Below are 25,824 nucleotides of genomic sequence, written 5' to 3'. Positions count from 1 at the left end.
AGTTTCCTGCCCTCATTTCTTAGCCTGACTTCACTATAGCCTTTAACACTATAGAGAGAGACAAGGAAAACAGCAGCGCTGCAGGCTGAGCTCCCCAACCTGTGCAGCAGCTCCTGTTTTCCACTCTTTTCCTGTTTTCCACCCTGTGCTACCTTGATGAAGCCCAACAAGGCCTGGATGCAGCACTGAGCACTGCACCTCCAGCCACCCTCCTGCCTTCAAGCCTCATCCCCAGCAGCAGAACAGGAGAACATGGAACCTTAAAGAAGGAAAAGGCCTGTGGCATCTTCCCTCTCCCTCCCATACCTCCACCCTGCCAGCCTCCCCAGTCCATCCCTGCCAGCCAGGAAGAGATGGAAAGGTTGAGAAAACCCTTTGGAAGCATTAAAAAGGATAAAAACCAAACCAAACCGAAACAAACAAAAAAAACATCTCAGTTCTCACCATGAAGCTCAGCCAGTCCTCGCGGGAGTTCCTCCAGAGGACAACAGTGGGGATGCCAGGGATGCCTATGGGGCCTGGGTCCCCTGGGGGTCCCATCCGCCCCATGGCTCCGGCGTGACCCTAAGAAGAAAAAGGCAGCTCTGTAACTCAACCTAGGGTTTGGATACTTGTCACAGGTTGGGCACAGGTCCTGGCCTGGATAATCTTTGGGCACAGGGATGTCAGTGTCACACGACAGCATCCCTCCAGGTGACCTGAGCTAAAAGCTGCTTCATGGGATTCAAACACCCAGCAAAAAGAGTGTTTGTTCTCCTCTTCCAAATACACATAAGGGGCCACTACACTGCAGCACTGGATGCTCGCTTTGCAGTGTTGATTCAGAACAAGCAAGATGCAAACCCAGACCATCAGTGGTGTTTCCCTGAACCCTTGGCCATACCCCACAGCTTCACCCATTTTCCTGCATACTCACTTTGTCTCCTTTGGGCCCCACCAGTCCACGTCTCCCAGGACACCCCTACAAGGAAAGAAGAGCTGCATCACCCGGCCCTGCTGCCTTCCCCAGCAGAGAACAAACCAACAAACTGGATATAAGGAAGGTGGCTTTTACACTCAGGGTGGTGAGGCACTGGCACAGGTTGCTCTGCAGGCAGCCAAAGTCAGGCTGTTGGGGCTCTGAGCACTGATGCAGCTGTGGGTGGCCCTGTGCATTGCATTGCAGGGAGTGGGACCAGATGGCCTTTAAGTATCCCTTCTGACTCAAACTATGATACTGTGACTACCATTCTGCCCTGCAGGCTGCCCAGCCTGAGGTCAGAGGCTCTGAGTTGTCCCAGATAGCTGTCACCGAAGGGACATTCATCCCTGCAGTGTCCTCGGCAGGTCTCAGGCACAGTCACCTTCCCAACACATTTCTGGAGGTGAAGATGCCCAAGGTGATGCAGCACAAGGGTGTGCTATGGGCCTGACACGCGTCATACCGCCAACCCAGCAGGAAGGCAGAGTCATGTTTCCAAAAGGAAAATCCTAAGTTTCTTTGAATGAAGTTTTTAGGTATTACAGCGGTGGGGAAGCAAATAATGGGACCACAGGCTGACAATATTGTGAGGGTTTCTCCTCTCTGTCTGCCATGGAAATGCAACCAGCCTACACCACCTACCCACCCATCCCCATTGTCCCCCACCACTCACCGGCAGCCCTGGGGGTCCTGGCAGCCCTGGGGGTCCTGGCTTCACACGAGCCCGATATCCGCGCACTGATGGCAAGATGGGGTGCCCCAGGGGGGTGGGAGGATGCTCTGGATCCCCTGCAGCCATCCCTGAGGAACCCTCGGGTGCAGCTGTGTGTTGTCTCGATGGGAACACTTTGGAGGAGGCAATGGGGTTGGTGGCATGGCCAGGCTTGATGGGTGGGAGGAGAAGGTGGGTGTCTGCGTTGCCCTTCAGCTTCTCTTTGGTGATGTTCTCCTGCCCAGAGTCAGAGGCTTGCTCCTTCTTGGCTGATGATCCTGGGAGAACAAAAGCACCATAAGGGGCCAGGCGTTGTAATGATGCTTGGGAGAAAGGGAGGAATCTGCACCAGCCGACTTACTGGGGATGCCAATGATCTGTGGTCTGCTCCTGCTGATCCCTGGCCTGCCAGGGATTTTATTATAGGTGGAGTTCAACAGCTCAAAGCCTTCATCCTCAATGGAAAGGCTTCCCTCTTCCTCCTCCAGCTCTTCAGCTGTTGGCACTTCAGCAGCGGAGAACAAAGTCCGGATGCTCCCATCTGGCTGCAGGCTAAGGGTCTCCTGGGCATCCTCCCATGTCCAAGGTGGGCCCAAAGTCAAATCTGGATGGGAGAGCTTGGAATCCTGAGAAGGAAGGAGGGAAAGTAATGAAATCTGTTGTTTTCTCTCTTTTTTACCCTGCAGGTTGTTCTATTAGGTCTCCAAGTGTCAGCTTTGTACCAATACCCAGTCCTGGACTACCATGCACCATAAGCTTCTTTCAGCACCCAAAGCAGGGCAGGACACTGAATGGGTTCCAGGCAGTTTCCCAGTGCCAGGTGGGTTAGTTCACCTGCTTGAGTTAATTATTTTAACACGGATTTGTTTGTAAGTGTTTCTCTTTGGCCCACACCACCTTCTCAAAGCACACTTCGTAGGGCACACATAACCCAACACAGGGCACCAACAGGAACCCATGGGAGCTCGGCCCTGGCTGATGCATCGTTGAGTTTGGTGCAAGGTCGTTGACTAACAGAGCCAGTGAGAAGTCACTAGAGGGAGACACAGGTCCGTGATTGCCTTGCAGGGCTGGGGAAGGGAGCAGGGAAGTACAAGGAGGCAGCGAGCATCCTTCCCATCGTCCTTCCCTGGGCATCTTCTTTTGATTGAACCTATCACTTGGCTCTGATTCTGCTCGGCACCATGGACCCAAGGTGCATGATCTGTTGGGAGTGAGTTGGATGGGAAGCTAACTCATCCTGGTGCTCCCAAGTACCAGCAGTAGCAATGTCACTGCCAAACCCAGTGGCTCCGAGGCAAGGACTTGGTGGAATGCATGGCTCTGGCCAAACCCAATTCAGAAGGGCAACTGGGAGACAGAGGAACACAAAAGGCATCAGAGCATTTTCGAAACAACTGGAATGCTTTGCATTCAATTGTGAAAACACCCCAGTTCACATCCATCCCTCATTATCTGACCCATATTTGTCCAGTCGCTGCAGCTACAACTGAGTGGGGGCTGGGGCCAATCCTTAACTCCTCTTGAAGCCATAGCTCTCACCCAAAGGACAATATTCTTCTGAGCCAAGATGATCTCTGAGTATAGAGGTTTTGGGGAGAACAGGAATATTTCTACCTTCAAAATCGTGGGTATAGGTAGCTGGTGAGAGGCTGCCTGCTCCAACACAGATACACTCCGTGCACTGAATGTCTGACTAAGCAGGACCAAGCCCCATTCTTTGAAGCACCCATGTCATATTTCTGCTTTAAGCAGAGCCAGAAATAATGCCAGCAGGTGTGATCCAGCCCCCCAGTTGACTCAGAGGCAGCAAGCTCATATTTTGGTGCTGACACTTGTCTAACCCCTCCAACCTTGTGTATAGCCCACACCCAGCAAAGCTGGCTTTGCTGGGAACCATTCAGAATCCCCAGCACGAGTAAAATTACTCAAACTTCATTGATAAAGATATTTTTAAGAGTAGAATCATAGCTTGGAATTAGGTTGGAAGAAGACCTTCAAAAACCATCAGGTCAACCTGACCTACCAAGTCTCATCACTAAGCCATGTCCCTCAGTGCCACAGAGCTTTGTGGAATCACAGCATCGTTAAAGTTGGGAAGACCACTGGGATCACCTGGTCCAGCCATCTAGTCCAACCATCAACCTATGCCTATATAGGCAACGGGCAACCCAGCACTGAGGAGCAGGAGTTGAGAGAGGTTGTGATAAGGTCAAAGTGCAAGAAGCAAAGAGGGCAAGATGGAAAGCAAGTTCTGGAGCCTGGTAGGAGGAGCTCCTCAGTACTAACATCCTAGCCTATCAACACACTATAATTAGCAGTCATGAGCTCAATTTCCCCCCTGAACAATGCAGCCCGTGGGCCGTGTAATTTGTTAGCAAACCACAGCAAATTGGGGTCAGCCCGACGCACGCTCCAACATCTGCCCAGCAAAGATTTAATGCTATTTGTAAACCTCCACCCCCAGCACCTGGCAGTTTAAAAAAGAGCTAATAAATAGCAGACGGGATGGGAATTCATCTCAGGGGACGAGGGAGGCTTGGGGGAGCAGTGGCACCACGCATCGGGTGATCCTCTTCCTGCAACCAGGCACAGTAATGAAACCCACAGCTTCTGCAATCACAGCTGTGTGATTCAATTTGGGGTCTGGCATGCAGTAAATTCAGCAAGAAACCAGAGCTGGTGGGGGTGGGGACCTGGCATCTTTGTAAGTTCAAATTAGAATAGTTCTAGCATTGGCTATGTTGCATTTCGGGGTGCAGATTCTTCAGCCTTGGCCAGAGAAAATGTTTATTTGTAAGTGAAATGTCATTAACAGGCAGACTATGCAGGACATTAAGAGAGAGCTTTGCAATCTGACCCTCCTGGAGGCTACAAACACCACCCCCGACTCCCAGCCCAACCTTCCCCTGTTGAGGCATTGAACCCCACCAAGATGTGGGGCAGGAGACACATTCAATCCACAACAGCCCCACTCTTCAGGCCAGTTTTCTTCTATCCAAGGCCTTAGCTAATAATTAAAAGTCAGTTAGGGAGATAAAAGCTCCTGTCAGAGCCATAAAATGGAACATTCAGGAGCTCGTGCTGCCTTTGCTCACTGCTGTTTCCAGTCACATACTGGGCAAAGAGCACTGCTGGGCACACAGTTTGTAACATGGGTGTCCTGTTGGCTTCTGCTGTTAAAATATCAAAAATGCAAAGCCACCTGATGCCTAAATAACCACAGAATCACTGAGGTTGGGAAAGACCTCTAATGGTCACCAAGTCCAACCACCATCCCACCACCACCATGGCAGTTTCAACGTTGCTTTGGGGGCTGCTTTCTGATTAAAAACTGTTTTGAAATACAGCTTTAATGGTGAGAACTAAAGCACTTCATCTCTCCAACAAGACCCCTATTCCCCATTCTTACAAAACATATATCTATATCTATCTATATGTATAATTGTTGATCCAAACCAAAAGCGTTCATTTCCTTAAGACACATTTTTGCAATAAATGAAACACAAAAGGTGCCAGCTACAGCCAGAACTTACACTTCATTCTGTATGTCTTACAGAGGGGGAAATCGGTGAGCTACGATGCTTTGTGCTGCATCACGAGGAGGGGATGATTCAGCCCATGGAGCACATGGACATCATTAACCAGAAACCCCCCAGCAGGCAGAGGACAGAGGAAGGTCGGACTTGAAGAGATCCTGCCTTGCAAAACCTGCACAAAGCTTTGAGTTTAAAGGCAGGTGCTTCAAAGGAAAACTACTGGTTTGCAAGGGCTGGAGGAGGACTGAATGGCAAACCACTAAAATAAAATCCAACATCATTTTTGGCAGCAGAGGAAAGGTGTCTAGGCGATGCTGGATGGCATCAAGGGAGGAAGAGCACGGTGGGGAGCCAGTGCTGGAAGCCTGAGCTCTGCCTAAAGCAGCAGGTTTAAAGGCTTTAGATACCAGGTGCATACATTAACCAGGAGCTGAAGCACCAGGGTGTGCAGCAGGGGATGGCAGGGCTGGGATCTGCTGCAATTACACTGTGTACAGGAACCAGAGCCAGGGGGACTCTGCAGTGCAATGCTGGAGTCCCTAGAAAATGCTTGTCTGTGATTTTGTTCGTCTTTAATGTCTGGCATGGGAAAGGCCTGGGTTAGAGGTTCCCATCTGGTGAGCTCAGGGGAAATGTCTGACTTTCTGAGCTGAAAGTTACAGGTCCCACATGTTCCAGCAATCACAGTTGAGTTATGTGGGCTCTTTGTAAACAGAATAAAATGCCAAGACCAATAGCATCCCTGCCTGCTCCTTTGTAACAGCCAAATTTAGAGAGAGAAGTCATTGTGAGAAGAACTGAGATGCACAAGCTGGGAAATGCTTTGAGCGGCTCAAAGCTGCCCACAAGAATGGAGCAGAAGGTATTGGGGTGTGGAAGGACATCTGGGAATAGGGACGGCAGGAACTGAGAGCAGACACAAGGGGTATTTGTAAAAGAGAGGTAAGGGGAATAGACGTGTGATAAGCAAAGTGCATCCTGACTTGTAGAGGAGCAGCCTCAGCACAGGGCAGTGGCAGCCACTGAAATAGCCCAACGTGAGCACTGAGGGTTGGTTTGGCTCAGAAAACTGAGGAAGGCCAAGGGGTACTGGGAAAAGGTTTTGTGTTGTGTTCATGTGCCAAAAAAAAAAGAAAAAAAGGCAAACAGGAGCCCTAGAGCAATTACAGAGCTTGTCCTCGAAGCAGAGCTCACTCTAAGTAGCAGAGCAACTGATATGGAGCGTGGTAATAACAACATCACAGATAATGCAACGAATGCCATAGTTTTTAAAGGGGACCTCATGTAACTCAGTGGGTATCTTGTCCAAGAAGATTAATAGCATTTTGCTGATACAGATAAAAGTGCCAGTGTGATGATCCCTGACTTCTGTTGGGCTGTTTGCTTGGTACGGATGGATTCCACCATCCAGAAGGGAGATTCACTCAGTGAGCAGCAAGCAGGTCAAAGCCCAGCGTGGGGCATGTCTGTCTTCAGGAGTGCAGACACCAGTGTACCACACTGCCCTCATTTTCTGCAAGGTCAGACCAGGCAGAGCGTAATTCAGAGCTTCACACCTTACCAGAAAACATGGTGTGAATAGAAGCATTCTCCATCCAGCAGACTAAGATACAATTTACCAGCTCATGACCAAAAAAAGACAATACCAACCTATTTTCTTCCCAACGCATTCAACCATCGATCCCCTGGAAGAACCTTCTGGGAGACACTCAGTCTCAGGAAGGCTGAAAACCAAGAGCAGACTTTCTCCTAAGTGAGCCTCACTTGCAGTGCAAGCTTTTGTCCCCTCCTCTCTACGTATGAGCTATCCCCAGTCATCACAAGCATCACACTGTGATGTGCTTTATCCTCTGAAACCTGTCTTGATATGGGCAACAACCATCAAGCTCTCACAAAGCTCTGACAGCAGAGCTGAGTCCAACTAGGAAACATTAACAAACAACACATCTACTGCCTTCACCCACCCACATCTTCCGTTGTCACTATAGCTCTCCTTAATTAATCAGCTCTAATTAGGGATCTGGGAATTTATTGATGTATTTACTTACTTCTGAGTGAACAAAGGCATAGAAAACATAACTCCAAAGCACAGCACTGGACATCCCTGCTCTGCTCTTCATTATTTCACACTGTTAGTAGTGCATTTTTTCTTTTAATGAATCCAAACATCAAAGATCCTGAGGCGTCTCTGGTTCTGATTAAGTGCTCCAAAACCAAACTCATCCCAAACCATCATTGGCCTTCCCCTGCAACCCACGAGTTCCACCAGTTCAACCCGGTGGAGATGGCAGCATCCCATCCATCAGGACGGGAACACAAACCATCCTTAAGTGCTCAGTGGCAGTGCCTGGGAAGGAAATAGAGAGCACTCTTCATTGCTCGGTCATACAAAAAAAATAAAAATAAAAAATCCCAGTTTGCATTTGCTGGCAGGCTTCCCTCTCAGGATGTCTGTTTGCATGAAATTGGACAACGAACCACGGCTAGAAATCCCAAATGAAACAAATAAATAGGGTGAGACACCAGGAGGGTATGCAAAGGAACATTCCCTGCACATCTCTCCTGCAGTGCAGAGCTGTACCTGAGCTGAGGAGTCTTGGATCGCACTGGTTTCTTTTGGCACCTGCACAATTGGAGGGAAGGAGAGACAACATGGGTGCTGAGTTCAGAACGTGGCCAGGAGATGAGGGCTCTCCCTGAGCAGAGTCCTGAGGACATCCTGGGTGCAATGTGTCTTTGGGGATCAATTGTGTGACTGATGGAGGCCCATGTACTTCTGGAAAGATTACTGAGTAGGCTACTATTCAATTTTCCACCAGTGCTGACAACATAGAAGAAGAAAACATCTGAAAGGGTGTTGCAATGCAGCAATCTTGCTGGGTGTGAGCAAGAACTTCAAAGTGATGCCCAGCTCCTGGTGACAGCTTTCCCCCACTACTATAGCAGAGCTCCAGCTGTATTACTCTACAGCTGCTCTAAATTTCACACATGGCACACACAGCCGTGCACACACCCAGGCTTGCTTTGGCTCAGAAACTCTTTCCCTGCCTCATTCTCCCCTTTGCACCAAACCCAACTATGACATCAATGGACAGCCTCCATCCCACGTGCTGACCACCACCACCACGAGCTTCCAGCATCTCAGCCCACAGCAGACACCCAGCTCCTTCCAGGCTGTATTAGCTCCCAGTTTGCCAGCTGCCCCACACCTCTGCCCATGCTGCAGAGTGGTCCCTCGGAGGAGGACTGAGGCCAGAGGAGTGCACACATGTCACGGTGTGGCTGTGGCAATGCTCGCCAGCTGCTGCTGCATCCCCCATCACAAAGGTCAGCTGCTGCAGAGCTCCCTGTGGGGGAAGACAAACAAAGATTTACCTGCGTGCTTCCTCCAGAGGAGAGGGGAAAGCCTGTGGAGCTGCCGGCATCCTGCAGCCAGGGGCTTCTTGCAGCGTGGGGTGGGCACTCAGCATCAACAATCTCCCCATCAAACCCACAGCACATCAACTGCAAAGCGACTCCCAAGTCAGACTGGACAGGGCTGAGCATTGATGGAGCTGTGGGTGTACAGGGAGTGGGACCAGCTGGCGTTTACTGGTCCCTTCCAATTCAAACAGTTCTATGACTCCCACAGAGAGAAGTGCAACCACACTTCATGTAGATAAAGCAAACTCCATCCCCAAACACAGCCCTGCCCTGCCCTCACCTCAAAGGGGATCTCAAAGGACTCCACCAGACCTCCGATGATGAGCAGCCCCTCGGTGCCCACACCCATCCCCAGGTAGCCAGGCCAGCTGGCTCTCTCCACCAGCCGACAGTCCACGTGCAGCTCCAGGCTCTCCTGGGAGATGCTGAGTGCAACTCGGTGCCAGCGCCCATCACTGAGCAGGGACACAGGGAACCTGCATCACCCAGAGGGAAGAGAAGAGGCAGAACATGAAACCTGGGTCCTACACAATGCGGGATGAAGCATCACCCTTACCAGCTCCCAGGGCTCCTCCATCCTTAGAGTGGACGCTAAGGATGATACAGGAGGAATCAATGCTACTGTTACAAATAAGTGCTGTTGGTTCCTTCCAGCTTGGGGGAAATTGAGGTTTCCAATGGATTTGGAAGCCTGAGTGAAAAGTGTTGTTTTGAAAATTATTGCTATTTGTATCTTGAAAACAACGGAAAATTGGTGGTGTCTTGGAAGTTATTGCTATTTGTTTCTCTCGCACCTTGGCTTATCCTCACTCTTTCTACAGGGCAAACCACGGGCTACCAAAGCAACGATTAAGGTAACACTGACCCAGGGCATCCCCTACCAGGATGTCAGTGCTGTGAGCAAGCTGGCTTGGCTCCAGCAGAGCAGAGATGGCCCAAGAGGAGCAGATACAGCAGCAAACATCCCTTAAGTGTCACTTACTCATAGTGCCTCCTCCTCGTGGTGACAAAGACCAAACCATATGGGCTAACCCGGATCTGGAAGAGCACATGGCTCCGATGGCTCAGGATGGTCAACAGGCTGGTGTCCTCCTGCAGTGAGTACCTGAGCTTCATCAGCACACTCAGCTCATCTGCAAACCTGGGAGAAAGAAGTATGGTGCATCTTGCAGCACAAAACAAGTCACAGTACAAACGAGCTCAGTGAGAACAAGGAATAACAAGAAAACCCAAGAGCAAACAGTCCTTCAGGCTGTAAGGTTGGATACCCAGCAGCCAGGACACAAAGCACTGTTTATACAAGCTGAGGTGCAAATCTCAGCACCCACCTGTCCCCAAACACCTCCTGTGTAGGAATGCTGAGGGTGGAGTACTGCCCGATCTGCAGAGTGCTGCAGTTGGCCTCATCGTAGCTGAAGGAAACATTGCTGAGGTCCTTTAATTGAGAAGTCATTTTGTCCAGCAGGTTCACTTCATCTGCAGGAGAGGAGAGGAGAGGAGAGGAGAGGAGAGGAGAGGAGAGGAGAGGAGAGGAGAGGAGGTCAGCAGCTGAGCTGCCCTCACTCTGCTCACTTCATTCCTTTTATTGGGAGGGGCAACAAAGCTGCCTCATCGAGGATGAAAATACAGTCTGGGGACATTGAAAGTTCGCAGATTCAGCCAACAGCTCTGAGAACATCGGCAGCAGCCAGGTGCCTTCTGAGAGCAGTGCCCCAAAACCACAGAGGGCCATTCCCACCCCAGCAGCACCTTTATGAAAGTAGAGCTGGGCACTGTGAAGCAGAGTGTGGGACACAAGTGTCCTAAAACACAGGTCCCAGCTCAGCTGGAAAGCTGCTCAGTCCTTTCCCAAGTTTCCTCGTTGAAATTTGCTCACTTGCAATAAAAATTGTACCAGGGAGAGAAATTATACTACTGCATCCACTAGAAAGGCAGCTGCACTGGCCAGACTGCAGGGCACCCTCTGCCCAGAGCACAGTCTGTTGATATTTCAAGAGCTATGCTCTGCTGTGCATCACAAAGATCTATTCCCCAGCAGCTGAGAAGTTGGGAACACCACAACGTCTTCACATCAGCAAGAGTGCAGGGCTGAGCTCCGTGGAGACAACAGCTATGGACCCCAAAGTGGTACCAGATCTGCAGAGCTCATCTGTGCCAAACGTGGTGCATGTGTGTAGTGCTGGGAATTAACCTGGGATCAAACACAGCTGAGAGAGAAAAAAAGAACGGGGATATTGTTCCTTTCCCATTCCTCCCTGTGTGCTGTGTGCTCCATCCCCAGGCCCTCACCCTGCAGGTCGGAGTTGAAAGCAGGGGATGCTGTTAGGTGAATGGCTGCCCCATACAAACCACAGCTGAGGATTCACTACAATAAATAGCATGCTTAAATGCAAGCTTTCCCAGGGAAGGCATGGGCTTAACGCATGACTTGAGCATGTGATGATGTTAACCACATTCCACGAAAACACACAGGGAGAAGTGAAGCACGTGCCTTCCTAAACAAAAAGCAGCAAAGCCTCAGCACCAAAGCCTCTGTTTGCAGCTTCTCCCCAGGACTAACCCAGGGTCACTCCCACCCTGGCACTGCAGGGTTTCTGCTTGTTATGGGAATGTCATGGACTTGCCCTGTGTTTCAGAGCAGGCTTGTTTCTCAATCTTTGCATTACACTCCCTGGATTACACAGCACAGCCCAGAGGCATGCCCAGGACCAGCATCACTTTTCCTGCCTTCATATGAACACGAGTGTGCTTTAAATAATGGTTGCAAAGCTAAATGGTAAACCTCCAGAAAAGTACACACCCCTGCTATAAAATGAAACCAGCTGAAAAGAAACACATGGAAACTCTCTAAGAAGTTATAAACAAATTCCATCCCCAAAATTAAGCACGAGCATACCTAGAATGGCAAGATGAGGAGACAAATGCCTGCATACATCCCAGCACTGGTTGGTACCACGGACTTTCCCAGTGCACCTGTACCACTGTAAGCTCCTGTCTTCAACACAGGGCTTTTCTTATTCTTTTGTCCCCAGACAGCTAAAAAGCCCCAAGAACAAAAGGAGGAACAAGAAACCCAGAGCACACTTTGGTCTATCAAGGAACACAGGGGAAAACACCAAGGCAAAGCTTCAGTTAGGGCTAAAAGATGAGCACCATCTGCTTTACCAGCATTGCTCTTAAATGGGGCAGAGGCTGTGGGTGGAGGTCTCAGGTGAGGCTGCTTGGGGTCATTAGGGCCCATTGGTGCTCTCAGGACCCCTTCTGTCCCGTCCCGTCCCGTCCCATCCCATCCCATCCCATCCCGTCCCATCCCCAGTGCTGCAGCACAAGTGGCAGAAATTAGAACACCCATCCCTTCTTGGCCCATCTGCACACACACAGAGCTTCTGCTCAGACTGAAGTTCTCCCCAAGGAGGGGGAGTGAAGGGAAAAAGAGATGATGCTAAATGTTGGAAAACATAATTGGAGCCCTGGAGAGTTCATCATAGGATCTGTCAGAGTCAATCACTTCCTCAGGACGTGGCACTGCTGCTTGGGATGTGAAGTGACAGGACTGGATGAGGCTTGCAGACAGTCCTCTGCTTGTTGGCTGGGGCACAGAGTGCATGGATCTTCTCTCCAGTTTCTGAGTGCCTTATGGAAATACTGCACTCAAAGTCTGCGTAGGCTCGTAGTCCGTGTGCTTCTGCAGCCTTTCCAAACTCTGAGTTGGAGAAACTTGCACATCACCACTGAAACTTAATAATAAAATTAAATGGAAATGGAAATGATGCATTAAATGATGGAAGAAGAGGTGTTTGTGCCAGGACAAGGCTTTCCTGGCCCCTCTCATCACCACCACCACCATCACCCTGGCACACGCACAGCCCTTAACCAAGGGCTCGAAGCCAGGTGGCCCTCCCAGTGCTCCTCCACTGTTTGGCATTTCTGTTTTGCTCTTCAGAGCAAACTGCTTGTGCTGGAGCTGTGACCTGAGCAGGGCTGTGCACTGCACACACACTGCTGGGCTGCAGTGAGCCCTCACCTTCCTACTTAGTCCCAGTGCCATACAGAGCTCCCATGTCCACAAACAGAGGCATGGATGCCCTTTACTTCCTAAAAACCCACATATAGTTGACCTTGTGAAACACAGAGTGCTATAGCAAGAGGGGAAAAAAAACCACAAACCACAACCCAACCCAACCAATGAAAAAATACAGCCAGAATGGCATCTTTGCATTTGTTTGGACTTGCCTGCTGACTGCCCACTGTGGGTGGACAAGGACACTTCTGCAGTATTGCATCCACAGGATGCCAGCCCTTTGGTAGCTCTTCCCATCTCTCTCTACCCTAGCATTATTTGTACTACTAAAAGCATCCACAGCAGCCATCCGGTCTGCACCACACTGCTTTTCTACCATTTCCAGTACCCTGTTTGCCTTCTTTTTAAGTGCAACAAAAGACACAGGAGAAAGGTTTAAGCTGAGGGTGGTGTGTGTCCACTGAGAAGGTTATGCAACAAGACTTAAACCTTCCCCTCCCTGCTCTGGAGAGCAAAGAGAATTCAATTGTGACTCAGTGGCTGCAAGTTGGAGGGGACAGAGCCAAGGCAGGAAGAGAAAGAAAGAGCACGTTGCTCCCGGGAAGAGTGAATGCCTCTAACCACCTATGGAGAGGACAGAAAACATCAGGGAAGCGAAACCTTCTCGGAAGAAAAGCCTGCTGCACACATTGTTCAGACAGGAAAAGCCGAGCACGGGCGGGCATCCAAGACATCGCACACTGCTGCTGCTTTGTGTTGGGGTCTGCAGAGGGATGGGGCTTCTGGGGACAGCGCCTGGGGAGGAAGAAGGGCTGCTGGGAGCACAGAGTGACCCTGAGTGAGGACACGCTGGCCACAAGGGAAAGGAGGCCAGACTGGATGGTGCCCTGAGCAGCCTGATCTGGTGGGGGGTTGTAGGTTGAGGTGGGGGGCTGTAAGTTGCCTTCCAACACAAGTCTGTGGTTCTACAACTCCATCTCATACAGCTCCTCAACCATCTCCTTCCTGAGTGTTGACCTCAAAGTGAAGCGCCTGGTCTCTAGCAAATTGCCCTGGGCTGCTACAATTTACCCCAACCCTGCATACCTTGTTCTCCACGTATCCTTCCCAATAAACACTGTGGAACTGATGTTTTATCTATAGTCAGGGCTTAATAGCTTTAGCTGGAAGGAGATTTTTAAATGGGTTGCATTTAAACCTGTGCAAATCCCCTCACGGCCATCCTTCAATCAGTACAGGTCTACCTTATAGCAATTAAACTTAATTACCGAATTGCAGTGAGTCAGCATAAACCAGATATGAGCAGTCTACAACATTCACGCAGAGAATTCGGTGGGATTAATTTAAAAAGATGTAAAACACATTCTAGTAAAACTCATGTGACAGCAAGTGGGGACAAGTACCAAAAACGTTGGCCCTCACTGCTGCTCGTAAATAAGCTTCTCTTTGTTTCTTCATTGCCAAAGTAAAGTAACGAGTTCTACAAACTAGGAGGTTGTGCTCTTGCCCAAGGAGGCTGTGGATACCCCATCCCTGCAGGCATTCAAGGCCAGGCTGGATGTGGCTCTGGGCAGCCTGGGCTGCTGGTTGGCGACCTGCACATAGCAGGGGGTTGAAACCAGATGATCATTGTGGTCCTTTTCAATCCAGGCCATTCTATGATTCTACGAAACTATTGCCCTCCAGGGAACTCATGTCCTAAAGATCTCCCTCTGTTTTATGGAGCTGGGAAGTGTGAGTACACACTGCAGAGAAGCAATGATGGTGGAGATCTCCTCTTGCAAAAGGAAATGCAATTGCGGAGTTTGAGGTGGAAGCAGCAATTCGATGGGTAGCACCTACTTTTGGAATGCCTCCTTCCCCTTCTTCTCCATTAGAAGTTGATCTTCACAAACAACTTCAGCCTAACTTTCCAGTGTGCCGGTCTAGTTATTTGAAAGCCTGGCAGAGATGAACCTGAGCTATTATTTCAACAGTGTTGAAAGTGTCTCGAGCAGCAAGGGGAGCGATCAGGCTAGTGTTATCCTCTGCTGCAGGCATACGCATTTGGGAGAGATAACAACCTGAGAACATCAAAATCAGTACATCCAGGCCCAAACTGGGAATCCCTCCTTTCAACAAAGAAGATCCTGCCTCTGTTCCTTCCATTGGTGAAGAAACAGTTCATTCAGTTTAATCCAACAGCGCTTTTAAACTTCCGACTAACGTCATCCAAGGCCGAAACTGAACCTTTAACCTGAGAACACTGGAGATGTGCAAGGCACGGCAGACCTGAGGCGGCACACCCAGCTGTTAGTCACTGCTGAAAGGCAGCAGGAAGGGTCTGATCTCGTGCCAGCAGCCATCTGTCACACCGCCATGGAGCGCGTGTTGGATCCGATCCCTGCCACTCTAGTTCTCCAGGTTCTAATCAAAGAACAGAGACCTGCAAGAAAGGAACAGCGCTGTTCTGAAAGCTGCTTTGTGCACCCAGCCCTGGGGCTGTGAGCTCCGGCACCGTGCTGCCCTGTTGGGACAGACCATGGTACCAAAAGCTGCTCCATTCTGGTAGAGGTAGCAGCAGGAGGGAACAAGAGCAAATCTGCGCAGCCAGCATGAATGGAGGGCTCTGGTAAACACTATTTTATGCAGCCTGCATTAACAAGTATTGCACAGCCCGACACAGGAGTAGGGATGGTGTTATCCACAGCACAAGAACACATCTGCTGCAATAAAGTCAACATTTGCACATATACAAACCCTATCCAAAGAGAGTTTCTCATTTTTCCAAACTAATTCAGACACAGAGAAATTCTTGAAAGATCTTTGTCATCTTCTCTTATGCCTGTGCTCTCCACTCACTCCAGACTTCGTGTGCCAAGAAGAGATCTGCAGTCAATGTTGCAGCTTTTAACCCCAACAGCCCCACTGTTCAGTCCTTGCCTTGACCAAACCAATGGCTATCTGCTTCACTGCAACCCAAAATAACAAATAAAATATCAGACACATTTATTCTAACCTGGCTGATGTTCCCCTCAGACTGCTGCCAGCAGATGCAAGGTGCAGGAGTCTTCAGCAGGGCTGGAGAAGAGTAGGCAACTCTCTCATGGAAGGGGCAACTTCCATGCAACCAAAGGTGCCCTGAAAGCCTTTTTCCTTGACCTTCATCATTTGTGTGCTTCACCAGGTGTGCCTGATGGGCAGCAATGAGGTTCTAACTCTCCTTGTGCACATCATCAACTTTTTAGACAGCAGTAGTGGCACTTCTGCTTCTTTAGCCAGATGGAGAAAGGACATCTTCTACTCATTAACAAACCCAATGCTTGAGCATCCCACTCTGCAGGCCATGGTCATCGCTTCCCTTTCCTTGGGCTCTCTGTACTCAGCCCAATGTGCTTTATCAAGGAACCAGAAGGCAGCTGAAAAAGGCAATGGAGGGAGACAGCACAATTTTCCAACTGTGATAAGAGCCAATGACTTCACTGGGATGTGATCAGATTTGCAACTACAGAGGCTTTGGCTCAGGGCACTGCCATCTCCCCGCCATGGATCCAGAGCAGGGATCCATGCCCACCCTGGGCAGCCCATGCTCTCACGCTGTGCAATCCTTGCAGACTTGTCACACACAGTCACACTCAGACACATTTCAGCTGATGAGGATTCACAGTTCCGACGGTGACAAGTGAGGCTGGGGAAGCAGCTGCAAGGTCTTCCCAGCGAACTGCCCAAAAAATCTGGAGCTTGCAGGGAACCAAGGCAGAGAAGACAGATCCCACCTGCATGGGGTCTAACATGGGAGATCTGCTGTTGCACAAGCATCTGGCTAAGGTGCTGCATCTGCCCAAACCTGTCCTAGCATGGGGAGATGTTCCCAGCCACGTCTTCGTTCAGCACAGCCAATTTTCCCCTTGAAAAGGATGGCTGCAGGTCAGCACATGGCTCACCTTTGCTGAGACATGGCCACGTCAGGCTGCAGTTATTCACTTTGGAGACAGTGGAGCTCCCTCCAAAGCACCAGGCTCTTGACCTTCATTTGATGGGGACAAATATTCCTGGCCCTGTGCGTCCTCTGGCCTGGGGGATTTTCAGAAAAGGGAGAGGAAGGGGAGCGATGCTGGGCAAACGGGAGCAGCCTTTCCACCGTCCTCCCTACAACATTGCTCCCAGCAATAGAGAGAGAAAGAAAAAAAAAGGCGGAAAAAAATTACAGAAAAGGAGCATTTCCAGGCTAACAAGCTGATAGTTCACAGCCAAAAAGCACTCTGCTTTTCACCTCGGGCAAAACATGTGCACATTTGTGATTCATTCTACACCCACGGCTGCCAATTTTCCTGCGCAAACCGTTGAATTGTTGAGGTTTCAACCTTTACCAAACTCTCAAACGCTCCTCCAAATTCTTTACACTCCCTTCTGCAACCCAGCTTCCCCATTGGTACATTTGGAACCTGGGGGTGCCTTTAAAGCTCATGGCCACGCTCCAGCTGGGGAATGGCAATGCATGCATGTTATCCAAGCATGCCCCAAGCTGTGCTGAGTGCCCTTATCCATCACGGCTCTCACATCCACTGCGGCTGTCCGAGGTCCTGAGCCTGACCACGGCTCACCACGGCCATAACCCAGACCAAAGGGGCTCTGCAGATGGCAGATTCCGACCCTTCACTGCTCATCAGATTGGTCTCAGGGTTGAATGAAATGGCTGGGAAGAAGTCACGCAGAAAACTTTCCTGATCTTGCTATAAAAAAGTAAAAGGCTGAGTCATTTTGAGTCAGCCTCATGCGGGGCTTTGTCTCTGTGGGCGATTCACCCCTTTCATGTTTTGGTTTCTTTCTGTGCAATCTCAGTCATAGACAGCAGTTTTGACAGTGAGAGGGAGACTTTTTGTTCAAAAATAAAAACACAAAACAAAACAAACAAACAAACAAAAAACAAAAAAACTTTCTTTCCAAAGCACACAAAACCTCCACCAGAAGCCCCATTTTGGGTCCACCAAAGCCCACCAAGGCAAATCCCCAAACCCACCCTCCCTCAACTTCACTGTTATTTACCTGGGTGAGGCCAACCAGAAAACATCCCAAGCATATTTTTCCTCAGTGCAGACCTGTATTCTCTTTTAGTGTATCACATCCCATTTGATAACCCCTAGAGCAAACACTTCACTGCAGTTCTGTTCCACAGCACTTGCAGATCTCTTCCAGTATGACGTAGTCTAGAATTGGACTTTCTCATGATGAGGACCACCCAAATCACCACCCTTTTAGATACATATGGGTTGGAATGCACCAGAGCTCCTTTAGCCCAAAGCTCACTTCTCCTCTAACCCAGATTGGCATCTCCCCAGCTTCATAAGTGGGAAGTCCATCCAACTGCCCTGCCACCTGACAGAGCTGTGGGTGTTCATTGCAGGGAGTTGGACCAGATGGCCTTTAACGTTCCCTTCCAACTCCAACCATTCTGTGATCCTATAAGAGAGAAAAGGAACTGAGGAGCAGAGCTCCCACTGGCCCTACATGTCCAAATCCCTCGCCACACCTCACCTGGGAGCTCCCAAGGCCCTAATAAGGAGAAGCCCAACAGAGGCAGAACAACCTGAGGTGCTGCAGACACCACTGAATGCGCTCTCTCTCTCTGCACCTGGCTCTCCTAAGGGCAGAGCGCATCATTTTCCTGTCTAACTCCAGCAATACCTGCTAGATTTATCTGCAGAGCAACGTGTGAATTGCTGCAAACACAGCCCCCTGCTAACGGGGTGAACGTGCTTTCCCGCAAGCAGATGACACGTCCTGGAAATTGCTGCAGCAATTTCTCACGCTGGGCTTGCAACAGTGCTTCCAGCCTTTGTAATGTGTTTCAGTGCTTTGTCAGAGCTACGTGAAGAACTGATTTTCCTTCTTCTGATTTTTTTTTTTTATAGCTTGGAAGTGAAGCAAAGTAAAAATCATGCAAAAGTTTGACTTGGCTTGAGCTGCTGTGCCTCTCCCAACAAACCTCCAGCAAAACAAGTGTTGTGAGCAGTCAGCTCAGCCCTAAATACAGTTAGAGTCACTCAACATAAAATCTGAAAAACAGAGGGCCAAATCTCAGGTATGCGAACCATTGGAGCCACTCATCTTCTGCCATATCTCCTAGACCAGAACACTGCTATAAAATGTGGGAAAATCAGGTTCAAATGTCTCTTCTTTCTGAAGTTCCCTATTTCTACATTTCAAGAGCCCACTCTTCTCTCCAGTCATTGCTACTGGGGCCACCTGCAGGGACATGTGCAACACAATGCCTCCAGCACCTTTAAAATATGCAATGCTACTGGAGAAGGGCTTCCCCAGTGCTGAGCTGCCCAATGGATGTAAATCTCCTGATCACACAAACAGATGAATTAGTGATGACACTAAGCCAGAAAAAAACAACTCTGGAGGACATGTAATGCTCTGAACATGGAGCACATCCTTGCATTGGAATTCAGAGCAGAAAAAGTGTGGTTGAGGCACTGGAACAGGTTTCCCAAAGAGGTTGTGGATGCCCCATCCCTGCAGGCATTCAAGGCCAGGCTGGATGTGGCTCTGGGCAGCCTGGGCTGCTGGTTGGTGACCCTGCACACAGCAGGGGGTGGAACTGGATGAGCACTGTGCTCCTTTTCAACCCAGGCCATTCTATGATTCTATGAACATGCAAAACTTTCACAATGTAGATGCAGGGCCTTTGACATGCTGCTTTGCTCTGGAGATCTGTTCTTGGTAGACAACAGAACTTTATGGCACAGACAGTAAGTTGATGTTCAGCTACCAGACTCATGAAGAGCCCTGGGTCTCTCTTTAGTTTGCCTTCCTGAGTCTCACAGCTGTAGAGAAAAGCATGGAAAACACAACCTTGGTGATTCTGTGATTCTATGATCTGAAAGAGAAGCTCTTAAGAGATGCTCGGGGCCTGCACGTCCCTGCAGAGGGATGGATGATCCATATATCCAGCCAAGAAAGAGGGGCAACTTCTTTTTCTGTCTCACATGTTGGTAGGAGAGGGTCATGCCATTGGGTTGGACTGGGGCTAGAGCACACAGCAGCATGGTTGCTGGCAGCATCGGGAGACAATTAACCACTACGAGCTGATTCCTCCTTCCAAATTGCTCTAAAAGAGCTGCTGTTGAGCTCCCTGGCTGGGAGCCAGGAGCACATCAGAGATCTGTCTCACTCCTAACAGCTGGAATCAGTTTGGAGCCTTCCTCACCCTATGAGAGTCAAATCCTTGATGACTTCCAGTGCAACCACCGGGCCCTTTCCCTGGAGGAATCCTTTCCTGAACACTGTGATAGGATGCACGAGGCATCCATCCCCTTGTGGCCACTTCCAAATTCAGGGTCTCCCCCTACCAGACAGACCCCAAAAGCACCAGCAGGGCCAGCTGTGTGCCAGATGCTCCATGTTTGGAAGGTTTGGAGGTCAAGGTCACAGCGAAGGCTGACGATGTGAAGGGGCCGTGCAGGGGGAGAGGGAGACGGCGGAAATACCAGCCTGGGTGTGTTAAACATGCAGGGTGGGATCCATGGCTGAGTCTGCACATGTTTGGCTCGGGGGAGGCAGGAAACTGCATGACACGGAGGTCCCATGGCCACGGTGGAGGGCTGGGGGAGGAGGCTGCCAGGAAGGAGAAGCTCTGGGCATCACTTTATTCCTCCAGAAGGGCTGCAGGGTTTATCAGGGTCCAGCTCTGCAGCAACCTAAGCCACGAGGGAGGCCAAAATTAAGCAAATCAAGTAGTATATACAGTCAGCATAAGCCAAGATGGGAGGTTACAGTTAAAACCAGCCAAGCTGTGGAAGAAAACGAACGGCACTTTCACTGTAAGGTATAGGACTCCCAAAAGTCCATTCACTTGGAGAGCAAAGGCACGAGCGAGGCATTATGATGAATCCATTAATATGGATTCACAGCACTGCTTAGGGCAGGCAGGCGCCTGATCCACTTGTTAGAAAGACCCACAAGAAGAGGGGATTGCTTGAAGTGAGTTTAGCAGCTTAAGGGCTTATCCTGCAAAGTGTGGGTAGCACCGCAGTGCCTGCTCCACACTGGAAGCTGCCATCGAAATTACAGCCCTAAGGGACAAGGGCTCAGCAGTAGGAAGGCAGACAAAACCCCAGCAGTGACTGCCCCTGAAAACCAGGCAGCTTCCTCCCTCATCCACGTTTTCCAGCTCTGTCACAAGGATGGATGTCAGGATGGTGCCCCTTTGCTGCCAGGAGCCAGAGATGCCAAATGTGAAGCGCCAGCCTGGAGATGACAGGGGTGAGAACCAGCTCTGCTTCAGGGCTTGAAATGGGGGGACAAAATATATTTTGGCTGACCTTGAACTGTTCTCTGTGGGCATTGCTAACCCACATTGCACCAACGTTCTTCTGGCTGCAGGGCTCCCAGTGGCTGCCTTCCCCCCTTCCTTTTTAAGGAAAAATTCGTCTCAGCCATTCATTTTGAAGTACATACTTGGGAGAAAAATAGAAATTTCAAATTCCAGCTGAAGCTATTTCCCACATGCATCATGAATTCCAGATCCAGGGGCCATGCAGAGGACCACAGTGTGGCATTCCTCACAGTTGCTGGACATGTTCATGAACTAACACCTCCCTCCATCCCCATCCAAGGCTCTGCCGATGCTATATTGGGAAAGTGTTGGCACTTCTGGGGGTAGGGGAGAGAGTAGATGAGCATGAGACAGAGCAAGCTGGTGAAAGAACAGCATTTCTTCAGAATATCATGTCTAGCAGGTTAAAATAAGAGAAGAGCTGATGGAGCATCATCTGCTGGCTGCACGTTGTCTTGCAAAGAGATCTCACAGCTCAGAGCAATACACACTGGGACTCCAAAGGGCTTTGAGAGGTCTTTGTGGTATCATAGAGTTATAGAGGGACCCTTAAAGGCCATCAGGTCCCTGCAGAGCACAGGGACACCCACAGCTCCAGCAGTGCTCACAGCCCCAACAGCCTGAGCTTGGCTGTCTGTAGGGATGGGGCATCACCGCCTCTCTGTGCAACCTGTGCAGTGCCTCACTGCCCTGGATGTGAAAGACTTCCTTCTTATTTCCAGCCTGAACTTCCTCACTTTTAGTTAGACCTCATGATCTTAGAGGTCTTTTTCAACCTTAACGATGCTATGATTACACGAGCAAACTCTGCCACACACTCAGAGTTCACCCAACCCAGCCTGGATGGGATCCCAACGCCCAATAACCTCAGCAAGCACAAGAAATCCCATCCCAGGAGCAACATCACTACCTCCACCCACACCTCAGCGCCCCGCAGTGATCAGACACCGAAACGCCTCGGCGCCATCCGTCTTTTCTCACAGCAGAGAAAACCTGCAGGCAGCAAAAGCAATGCATTAAAAATAGCCAGATGGCTTGCTGAGACATTTGGGATCAAAAATAGGAGATCCTGACATTCCTCCCAGATGAAACATTTTGGAAGAGGTCTGTGGCAATGGATCGCCGTGTTTCATCTGGAGGGATCTCAGCACTGATCTTACGGGGTCACATTCAGCCCTGGATGGACAGAGCTGCTCCCTGCCTGGACCTGGAGGTGACAGTGGGGTGACACAAACATGGGACAACCGTGTAATGCCATGGGCTGCAGTGCAGCCTTCCTGGGCTGGGAGCAGCCTGCCTGGGGTTGGCCTGAAGAGGAATGCTTTGGTTCACTTTCCTCGGTGGAGAACTTAAGGCACTTTTAATAAGGGAAAATTGCGTGCAGTTTCAGCATCTCAACTGATGAAACAGCATTTTTGTGTTGGAAAGAGACCAGGAAGACATGGAGGAGACGCTGTGGATTAGCTGTGATCTCTGGGGCTAGATTCACTTCCAACATATCTCCCATTGTCTGCCAGTTCATTCACCAACTCATTTACCAACCACTTCCAGCTTTCAAATGATGAACTCATTTACAAAGACCATGACTACACTAAAAAAAAAAACCTCTATAAAAGAACCTCTCCATCACAGAGACCGTACAGCCTTCTCCTCCCAAGTCTTGGGATGATTATTTTGGAGAGAAGACCAAACATCCTTCACCATGTTGCTGGGGCTTAATGCATTGTGGATAGGCGAGGAACCCCAGAGCGTGGAGCTGAACCAAACATCTCCAAACAGAAACGTGAGGATGCTCCTTTGTCACCAAGGACACCAGGCCCAAGGAGGAACCTAGAGAACTAGGGCTCTGTGTGCAGCCCCATGGCCTTCCCGAGCCAGAAATCCCATTGCAGAACCCCGCTCACAGCTCCATGAGCACTCCATCCCCAGCAGTGGGCACAGCAGAACCAGGCAAAGCTCGAGACAGTAATTAGCACAGCACTAATTACCAGCAGCGTGGGACTGAGACGCGCTGTCAAGGTTGATGTGCGCTAAACAGAAGGTGTTCTTTTGTCACAGTGTTGCTCCCTTGAGTTCTTGGAGTGGGAAAGGCAGGGAGGAGGATGCTTAAGTCTCAGATTTTTTCCCAGTTGATGGCCAAAGCTTTTCAGCAGAGTGCTGTCACAGGGGCTGCAGGTTGAATGAATCCCTTGCACAATGAGGGGATGCTGGGGACAAGGAGTGCCTTTGCCACCAGCTGGCAGCCACAGCCCCGTGCTCACTCATCAAGGGGATGGAAGGGCACGGAGCCAGCCCAGCTTGTTCAAAAATAGGGAGCAAAGCACACATAGACACACAATAGTTTTGCTACGAGTTGGAGAAGCAGCCACCCGCTCCTAAAGTCCAGCTGTGATGAATCAAATGCTGCTCACCATGGAAGCTACCATTGTATGACCCACAGCCCTGTTCTGTGTCCCCTGGATGTGGGTGGATGGGGATCTGCGGGGTACCCAGGAGCTGAAGGTCCCCAGGATTGAATGTTCCCAATGCTGTATCAGCACTCAGAACACCACTCCTCTATGGGCAAAGCATACAGCGCAGGTGCTCCTTCCTATAAGGACCTCCAGGCTAAGGGTTAATGCAGTTCCCGAAGCCCCAGCTTCCCCATCTGGTTGGGTAAACAAAGAGCCTGTTCTGCACACAGGGTGCTGGGACACAGCCCTCCTTGGATGCAATCTCCAACGGAGCTCCCAAGCTTTCCTCCCCACGCAACCTCGAACCAACCCAAACCCAAAGGAAAGAACACTCCCTCCGTGCTGCAGGGAGGCTGAGCCTTAATCATTTGCAGCCAGCAAGAGCAGAATTCAAACCAGCATCCCATGCCTGGGCATCAGCCCCACAGCTCTCTAGCATACACATGGCTTGTGAGAGCAAAGATTGATGCTACAGATATATGTTGCACATACTGAACATATAGAAGCAGGCTGTCTGCTTGGCCAGAGGAGGAGGAGGGATGCTATGTCAGCCCATGCAGTGTGCTGATGGGCTGCGAGGCACTGGGCAATGTTTGACACACACAGGAGAGGCATTGCAGCCTAGCAATGACAGGTGCAGTGCATACATCATCTGGCTGAACACCCCAAAGCAGTTTATACAGCCTTGTATACAGTTTATATAGACCTGCAGCACACAGAATATCCATCACGTGTCTTGTCCCAAAAAGCTCTCCCCCTAGGAAATCCATGCTTCTGCCCTTGGAACTCTTCCTCAGTGCAGTGGAATTTAAAAAGAACGGTGTAAAAAGGAGGAGATAATGTCCTATAATGGCAGAACTGGAGAGACAAGCAGAGGTGACATGAGATTTGGTATTTGGAGGTTTTTAAGCCCTTTGACTTGTGAACTTGTTCAGATTCACATCGTAGAGCATCGCATCTCCTGGAGGATCAGTGACTGAAGGACAACTCCCACCAGCCCTCGGGAGAGAAGTGCTGCCAAGTGCTGCCTCTTCACATGCCGCTCATCCCTTAATTAAGCAGATTTTAATTGGTTGACTCTAAGCTTTAATTAACTGTGCACGTTCATTTCTGGGTTGCATTCTCAGACAGCCCTCTGTCTGCCCTGTATCACCCAGCTTCCTTCCCCACTTCCAATCTCCAGTGCTTTGTCCACCCTTTGGATCTCACTCCGGTTTCAGCTGCTGGAATGCAGTTCACACTCGGTTCCCAGGCTGTGAGCTGCACCACCTCAGTTCTTCCCAGCCAACGTTCAGGCAGAGTTAAGCTCCACTGAGATAACGACACTTTCCCTCTTGAAAACACATTCCCAGCCATGTGGCCGCACAGCAGCCCCTGGCGTGCTCCAGCTTGGGCCTAACACCCGTATTTGGAGCAGGGTTTGTGCTGTGTTCCACGAGGCACCTCCTAGTGCCAGGATCTGTGTGCGTCAGTGCAATGCAAGTGTAGCAATGCCCATCCTACAAAATCCCAGCCGAACAAACGACTTCTTTTACGTTGTTATCAGCACGACGCCTCCCAGGGACACGTCCCAGCCCCATCTTCAAAACGTGGCTTACGTTTCAATCCATGCAACTAATTCTGCTCCCCGTCCTATAGGCCAGGTGCCAGGACCTCGCTGTCCCCCAGGGCCCTGCTGTCCCCCATCCTAGGCAGGGCCAGCTGATCCTGCAGCCACCAGGACAGAGGGAACCCGGAGTTCTCAAAAGTTTCATGGCACTGGGAAAGAGGAGGACACGTGCTGCAGCCCCAACGCAGGGATTTCAACCATGGCATGCACAAATGCATTATATTATGGGATACATCAGAATAGTCACACACAGACCCGACTGCTCCACTCCTACGGAGGGACCCCCATCTCAATCTACCCCAGCATCACCCTACCACCGAGACCACGCCATACAACGACCCCCCCTCATCCAAATCCACTCCCCAGAGGCAGCAGCCCAAGAGAGACATTCCCCCTGCAGCCCCGCTCCCATCTCCAGCAGCGGTGCGGGATGCGGCGCTGAGGCAGCCCCGAAGCAGCGGAGCCCCCCCATGTGCGGGGCTTCGGGACGGTCACACCGCGCTGCCGCGCCCGCAATGCCGGCAGAACAGTGCATCCTAGCGGACACCTCCTCCTCGAGCATCCCCACCGCCCGCGAGCGACCCTAAGGGAGTCTCCCCCAAATCCCGCCACCTCATCCCATCCCCACCTTTCGGAGAAGTTTCTCTCCTACCTGCTTGCAGCCCTGAGCCCGTCTCGGGAAGCTCCAGCCCCGCCGCTCCCAGGGGCAGCGCGCAGAGCAGCGCCAGAGCCAGAGCCCCGCAGCGCATCGTGCGCCCGGTCCCGCACCGCCCCGAGCTCCGG

General features: G+C 50.5%; 1 protein-coding gene across 1 annotated transcript in view; it reads right to left on the bottom strand.

Moving 5' to 3' along the window:
* Positions 1-25,790, bottom strand: part of LOC104913712 (collagen alpha-2(I) chain-like) — a 42,605-nt gene extending 16,815 nt beyond the window's left edge. The window contains exons 1-10 of the mRNA XM_031556273.1: positions 25,694-25,790; positions 11,532-11,630; positions 9,964-10,111; positions 9,618-9,776; positions 8,916-9,111; positions 8,422-8,559; positions 2,035-2,299; positions 1,635-1,951; positions 917-961; positions 445-564 (exon numbers count right to left, since the gene is read on the bottom strand). Coding sequence (XP_031412133.1) covers positions 445-564; positions 917-961; positions 1,635-1,951; positions 2,035-2,299; positions 8,422-8,559; positions 8,916-9,111; positions 9,618-9,776; positions 9,964-10,111; positions 11,532-11,630; positions 25,694-25,790 — 1,584 coding nt within the window. The remainder of the gene's footprint in view (positions 1-444; positions 565-916; positions 962-1,634; positions 1,952-2,034; positions 2,300-8,421; positions 8,560-8,915; positions 9,112-9,617; positions 9,777-9,963; positions 10,112-11,531; positions 11,631-25,693) is intronic.
* Positions 25,791-25,824: the final 34 nt, after the last annotated feature.

This window comes from Meleagris gallopavo, chromosome 19, assembly GCF_000146605.3.
Source record: "Meleagris gallopavo isolate NT-WF06-2002-E0010 breed Aviagen turkey brand Nicholas breeding stock chromosome 19, Turkey_5.1, whole genome shotgun sequence".
NCBI classification, from domain to species: domain Eukaryota; kingdom Metazoa; phylum Chordata; class Aves; order Galliformes; family Phasianidae; genus Meleagris; species Meleagris gallopavo.
This window is presented reverse-complemented; position numbering and strand designations above follow the sequence as displayed.